A 7,481-nucleotide genomic window follows, 5' to 3' on the forward strand; every position below is an offset into this window, starting at 1 on the left:
CAATATGAGGTCTTCATCAGGAGCCACAGAAGAGGACTCCTGATGAAGTTATATTAGACTGAAACACTTCTGTGTTTTTTTTTGATGAAGTCTTCATATTGACATTGAAACACCCTGAGAATAAACCGGACTTCTGCTATACCACTCTGGATGTCTGTATGTGGATATTACTATCTGCACAGCATATCTGCATGTCCTTTCACCTAATCTTGTTGGATTCTCCAATCTGCGGAGCCGCAGCAGCTGGATCTACACATTGGCACTTTCTTGCGTTGCTTTCTCACATCCTTGCCAGGTGTGACCAGTGCTGCAAACCTAAAAACATTGACGGAATAACGCCCGGTTTGCGCTTGTTTGTTGTCTGTTTTCTCTCAACAATTCATTCTTTTTCGGTTTGTAAGTAATCATTTTAATGCACTTTGAGATCATAGTTCTGTTTATGTGCAACCAAAATGGAAAACCTGACTGCTCTGTAATCTGTGTAGTAGCAGCATGGGGCCTGTCCCCGCTGTTCGTGCTCCACACTGAAAAATGGATTTCTTGATGATGAAGTGATGCGGCTTTCTTGATTTTCTAGGTGGCGGCCAGCTTATGATCTGTTCTGATTGTTACGACAATGCTAACATCTACTCAAGGACCAGGGAATTCTGTCCATATACATACATTACAGAGGAGGACCCTATGGATCACGCCCTGTCTAACCTTATTGCCCCCATTCCTAAGGACATATTTCCTAATCATTCACATGACATGACCACATCTGCTGCTGACATGTCTGCATTCCTCTCCAGCTACGACAAGGACTGTGCAAAACCCAGCTGTGGTAAGCAACTAAACTCCCCACATCTGGGCTTGTAAATGTCATTCTTTTTATTATTTTCTGGGATGACAGATCATTTTTCCACATCCTCGCTCTCCTTTAATACAACGGCACTATATTCTGCTGATATGACAGCTACAGCTGTGTATCCCTAATTGCTCCGTGTCTCCAAAGGACCATTACTCACAAAGTGGATGAAAATGAGCTAATAAATATCAGAAGTATCCTTGTCATTGTGAGGTTTTACAGATTGCTTTAGGGGTTGGTGGAATCTAAAAAACAAAATTTACATTTTGTGCCAATGGGTTAAAAAAAAAAAAGCAGGCAAAAATGAATTTGCGGCTTATGCGAGTTTCTTTGGATGTTGCCAAATATAGAGGAATAGAGCAACATTACCTGTACATGCGGCTTTTTTAGTCCCTGACTGGAGTAGGACCCCCCGCTTTAGCATTTCAGGGGGGCCTCGGTGTTTAGATGATGATCAGCTATCCTGTGGATATATGTCATTAGTGGAACAACTAGGTCAAGTCCATTTTTTTTCTTTTTCCTACTTCATATATTTGTTCTTATATTATTCCCACTGTCCCCATGAGTGTGCGGTTTATTTTTTTTTTATTTTTTTTTTTTTTATTCTAGCAATACGGGACATTTTGTTTACTGCTAATTTTTGTGGTCTATCTAGTGGAGGTTGCCATTGCTCACCAGATTTTCTGATTGAACTGTACGGCGGTTTTGTTTTTGTTTTTTGTTTTTTTTTTTTCTGTTACACCAGTAATTCTCCGGGAAGCAGCATGAATGAAATGAGAGCAAAAACTGGCCACCATATCTTTTTTTTTTTTTTTTTTCTTTTTTAAAAAGGAATCTGTCACCAGAATTATGCTATTTAATCTGAGAGCAGCACAATGTATGGGAAGATGGGAAGAGACCCTGATTCCAGCAATGTGGCACTTACTAGGCTACTTGCTGCAGTTTTGATAAAATCATGGTTTTATCTTCTGCAGATCTAGTTCTCTAGGGCTAGTTTCACACCTGCGTTGGACGGGATCCGTAGCATTGCGTTGTGTGACGCATGCAACGGATGCGTTGCATATAGTGGCACAACGCAATGCTACGGATCGTACAAAATATCGCAATCCGCCTGGTGATCAGCTGATCACTCCCCGTAGCCGGCCTCCGGGTGATCAGCTGATCACTCGAAGTAGCCGGCCGCTGGGTGATCGCCGACGATGTGTGCGGGGGGCGGTGTGCGAAGTAGGTGGAGCCGAGCGGGGCCATGGTGAGGACGTCAGTGCCGCGGGGACTGCATCGCTGGGGGATAGGTGAGTGTGTGTGTGTGTGCGCGCGCGATTGTGTGTGTGTGTGTGTGTGTGTGTGTGTGTGTGTGTGTGTGTGTGTGCGCGCGCGCGATTGTGTGTATACATACGGAGTGCGGGAGGGGGCGGAGCCGAGCGGCGAAGTGTCGAGCTCCCGGCACACGTAACCAGGGTTCCTTGGTTACCCGATGTGTACCCTGGTTACGGGTGGAGGGAGCCAGAGAGAGCATGCGCAGTGGAATCCAGAGGATTCCACTGCTCAAAAAAACGTTACATGCTGCGTTCCTTCCGCCCGACGCAGCGTCAAAATAACGACGCTGCGTCGTCCAGCGGATGCAACGCAGACACTTGCGTTACAGTGCGTTGTCCATACAAGTCTATGGAGAATAGCGCAGTGCGTTAACGGACTGCGCTATTCTCCATAGTGACGGACTCCGCTGAACGCAAGTGTGAAACTAGCCTAAATGCGGAGTGCTATATCCCCGCCCACACCACTGATTGGCAGAGTGGTGGGGGCGAGGTTACATTGATCACATGGTATAATTAGAGTTGAGTGAGTGCCTAACTATTCGTACTCGCGACTCATAACGAGTAGTGTCTAATACTCGCGTATTCATTCCGAATAGCATGTGCAATACAAGTCAATGGGGGAAAAAAAAACCTCACAAAGTATCGAGTAAACCGAATGCCGCACTATTTGCTACTCGCACGAATAGTACGGCATTTGGGTTACTCGTTACTTTGCAGGTTTTCCCCATTGACTTACATTGCACATGCTATTCGGAATGAATAAGCGAGCATTAGACAGTACTCGTTCTGTGTATAGCGAGTACGAATAGTTAGGTACTCACTCAACTCTGCGTACGATACAACTAGTCTTGTAGTAATAATCTCCAGCTGATTAAAATATTTATTTAAAGAACAACCTACAAACCAGTAAGTGACACATCACTGGAATCAGGCTCTCTGCCCCTTCATTATGCTGCTGTCAGATTACATGACTGACTGATTCCCTTTAGGGCGGCTTTGCACGTTGCGATATTGCACGTGCGATGTCGATGGGGTCAAATCGAAAGTGACGCACATCCGGCGTCGCAGTCGATATCGTAACGTGTAAAACCTTTTTGATACGATGGACGAGCGCAAAAGCGTCGTTATTGTATCATCGCTGCAGCCTCCGACATTTCCATAATGCCGGTGCAGCGACAGGTACGATGTTGTTCCTCGCTCCTGCGGCAGCGCACATCGCTGTGTGTGAAGCCGCAGGAGCGAGGAACATCACCTTACCTGCCGCCGGCTGCAATGAGAAGGAAGAAGGTGGGCGGGATGTTTACATCCTGCTCATCTCCGCCCCTCCGCTTCAATTGGCCGCCTGCCGTGTGATGTCGCTGTGATGCCGCAGACCCGCCCCCTAAGGAAGGAGGTGGGTCGCCGGCCAGAGGGACGTCGCACGGCAGGTATGTGCGTGTGAAGCTGCCGTAGCGATAATAATCGCTACGGCAGCTTTCACTAGATATCGCACGTGCGACGGGGGCGGGGACTATCGCTGCAGCATCGGTAACACATTGTTACCGATGTCGCAACGTGCAAAGCCCGCCTTAGGCTCCTCCTAGAGTAAGTGGGAAAGATTTACAAGAAATAACCATTGGCGATTACACTGTGTGACTGATGTGAAATAAGTCTTAAGAAATGTATACATCAGTATGGCCATGTAGTAATGTTCTGTACAGTTGTATGCCAGTTGATAAAACTCAATCATTGACTAATTGTTTGCTTTCAGATTCATTTCCTTGCCCGTCTTGGAGTATAAAGAAAGATGACAACCTTCCAGCGGCACATCCTCACTTCTGCCACCACCCTGTACCAATCCATGAGAAAAACCTTCTCAGAAATGAAGTGGCCTCCTCAGTCAGAGCAGAAGATCGCCTCCTTCCTAGGCCTTACACAAGATCGTGTGACCAGGACTACGACTTGGGGAGGACTCTTAATATTGGAGATTACAAGGAGACAACTTAAGACCAAAGGAATCTGCACGTCAGCTGACTTTTGTATTGACTACCTCAGAATTGAATTAATGGCCAAAGAGTGCTACAATGGGTTTGTTTACAAGGGCATCATGTGGACCAATGCAAGTATGCTGTGTCAGACGGCAGCTGGATCACGCTGTGTAGCTTGGACCGGTCATTATTTGAGCACTTGTACGTTTTGCTCCAGGAAGTGCTGGACTGACACAAACCTCTGTGAAAAGGATGATGCTGTGGTACCCTAACATTCGCAGAAACTAAAGAGCAAAGACAGTTTTCACGTTCTGTTCTTAAAATTGCAGGTGGACCCTTTTTATTATGTTTGCAAATGTTTTGTGACTATTCATTGATGGAAGCATGCACCCTTACAGCGTGACTGAGAAATCGTCACATACACGGGGTACACACACATACTATGATTATCAGAAATTCCTTAGGAAAAATTCCATCTAAGAATGTCAACGTGGAGCGTGAGCAAATGGAGACCTTCCAAGCCAAACTTGCTATGGCCCCTATATTTAGACCATCCATAAAGTTAATTATTCTGGGTGTAGGAGATGGGGCTTTATGGAAGCTTGTAAAGATCATAGCAGCCAATCAATATATTGGATTATGACGTAAAAGATGCACCTCCATATAGAGGATCAAAGTAGTGTATTATTCTGTAGCCACGAGGCCAGGGTTTGCATTAATGAGTAATGTCGTTAGAGATGGCCAGTGCAGATAGGGAGAAATTGTGCTTCTATTATGTCCCCATATTGATAAACGCATCCTCCTATCTCAACCATCCGAGCGTCCATTATTTAGTTACATCACACCGCACAGACCATATGCAAAATAGAGAGAATTTCTTTGTGAATGAATGTACTTTGATGCCCCCGTCCTGTCTTTTCTGCAAGCTGTTTTTTTGTCACTTGTAGGTTTTTTTGGTTCTGAATGTTGAAGGGCATATTCTGCTGTGCAATCAGCCAAATATACAGATGTGTATAGCTATAATTTATTACACAAGCAGACTATTCCGATTCCACATCCCTAAAATGATGCTTTCCGCCAATGTTTCTCCATTACAGACAAATAGGCAGTTTAACAGGTAAACTGTTGCTTTGGGACCTTTTTTCTTTTATTTAAGCACTTTTCATTCACTTGTTCCTTTTATAGATTAAATGTAATCATAGGTGCTATATTTTTTTTAAAGAGGTTTCCCACTTGAAATGGAGCCCAAACTTTGTAAAATATGTAAAACCACAGAACAGGTACTCAACCTTCCCTGGATCCAGCACCCTTCGGCTGCACAGGTCTCGGTGTGTCGATTGGCTGCAGTGGTGACGTCACTGCTGCAATCACTGAGCTCGTTGGCTCGTGCTATCCCCAGTACCTTGTTTGACCTTCCTTAAGGTGGGCAGATCAAACATGTTTTATCTATCGCTATGCAGAGTTCTGCCGCACTCACGGTCCGAGTATTGAGCGTGATACACACACTGTCTTCAGGACAGTGGTTCCCCCTTCAGCTATAGGTGAGCGGACATCTATTTTTTCCTTGTTTCTGTCTTTAGGACGCCTGACCTGAACCTGAAACCCTCGTATATGTCCCGAACTTGTATATCACACATCCTTGCTCCTGGGACAGGGATGTGTAAATGTGGCATTACCTTTGGGGAACTCCTTTCTTGCAGCAGATTGTAGTGGAAACTGTTATTACATGAGAGAGGTGCTGCTGGGAAACTGGCGTTTCTGTAAAAGAATGCTCTGCAGAATGCAGCCTCTACTGAGCATGTGCAAGAATTCAGCAGCAGACAGGAGAACAGTGAAAAGAGCATCTCCGTCAAGCTAATTGGGCAGAGAGTGGTTTGCCGCTTTGAATATACTTTAAACCCGATTCATCAAGACTAGTGATGTCTAGTCGATCTTAATGAGGTGACATGTGGGAATCCGGCGCTCCTGATTCATTAAGAGGCCCACACCTCTTAATGAATCAAGCGGATTAGATGGGGGGCATGCACCTCCATGGGCCACGCTAAAAATCTAACTTCCGTGCCTTACTGTAGTTAGCTTTCTGGTGTAAGCTACGCCACAGCTCGTCCTGAATTTGCAGCTCTTTGGTGTCACGCCAATGTCCTGTCCAGCTCCACCCAATTTCTCTTAGCTAGGAAAAACTAACATGAAAACAATAAGTGTCACTACCTTTTTGCTCAACTCAGAGTTGTGCCAACATTTTGCAACTTTTCAAATTGCTTTGATGAATTTGCTTCTTGGACTGATCTGACGGTGTATAATAGACTGACCCATACAGTCTGGAATGTTCAGGAACTAATCATTGATGCATTTTTCTGGGTAAAGTTTAGGCTTTGCATTTTATTTAATTAAAATTGCTTGTATTTGTTCCTACAAGTCCAGTGGGCAGTCTGAGTCAGTGATTGATGGTTTTCCCTGTATGACAGTGTACGCAGAGATAACTGTCAATCACTAGTCTGACCACCGACTGGACTCCTATGCACACAAATACCAGGGATTTCAATGAAAAAATACAAGTTATACTGAATTTTGTGCTGTCCACAGATTGGACTGTGTACAATTGAGAAGAAGGGAAGAGTGGACCCAGCACCACAATCCAGTATATTAAAATATCAAAAATGTATTAGATATTAACAAATCCAACGGATCCAAAACTTGAGAGAACGCACATAAGGGCACCTTACACGTTTCGAACAACAAGTAAAAACAGGTCCTTAATCATAGGTGACTGTGTACAATGTAGCTGTGAAGAGGCTGATTGCCAATATCATACTCCGCATTATTACTAATTACACCTTGATCACTACATTTTATTTCTTTTTCGCTCCTAATTGGGAGACCCAGACAGTGGGTGTATAGCTACTGCCCTCTGGAGGCCGCACAAAGAACTACACTTAAAAGTGTAAGGCCCCTCCCCTTCTGGCTATACACCCTCCCGTAGGAGTACAGATTCCTCAGTTTTAGCTTTGTGCGCAAGGAGGTCAGACACGCACGCATAGCTCCATTGTTTTTAGTCAGCAGCAGCTGCTGACTATGTCGGATGGAAGAAAAGAGGGCCCATAAACAGGGCTCCCAGCATGCTCCCTTCTCACCCCACTGTATGTCGGAGGTGTTTGTAAGGTTGAGGTACCCATTGCGGGTACGGCGGCAGGAGCCCACATGCTGATTCCTTCCCCATCCCTTTTTACAGGGCCCTGGGTGAAGTGGGATTTGCTGGTCTCCAGGCACTGAGACCGGGCTCCATCTACAGCCCCTGGAGAAGATGCTGGATGGAGCGGAGTACATCAGGGACATGGCCCTGCATCCTCAAGG

General features: G+C 45.3%; 1 protein-coding gene across 1 annotated transcript in view; it reads left to right on the forward strand.

Moving 5' to 3' along the window:
• The window catches only part of LRIG2 (leucine rich repeats and immunoglobulin like domains 2), a 140,660-nt gene extending 133,643 nt beyond the window's left edge, over nucleotides 1–7,017 (forward strand). The window contains exons 18-19 of the mRNA XM_075335592.1: nucleotides 578–823; nucleotides 3,914–7,017. Coding sequence (XP_075191707.1) covers nucleotides 578–823; nucleotides 3,914–4,149 — 482 coding nt within the window. The 3' untranslated portion in view covers nucleotides 4,150–7,017. The remainder of the gene's footprint in view (nucleotides 1–577; nucleotides 824–3,913) is intronic.
• The last annotated feature ends 464 nt before the right edge of the window (nucleotides 7,018–7,481 follow it).

Source organism: Anomaloglossus baeobatrachus, chromosome 2 (assembly GCF_048569485.1).
Source record: "Anomaloglossus baeobatrachus isolate aAnoBae1 chromosome 2, aAnoBae1.hap1, whole genome shotgun sequence".
In the NCBI taxonomy this organism is placed as follows: Eukaryota; Metazoa; Chordata; class Amphibia; order Anura; family Aromobatidae; genus Anomaloglossus; species Anomaloglossus baeobatrachus.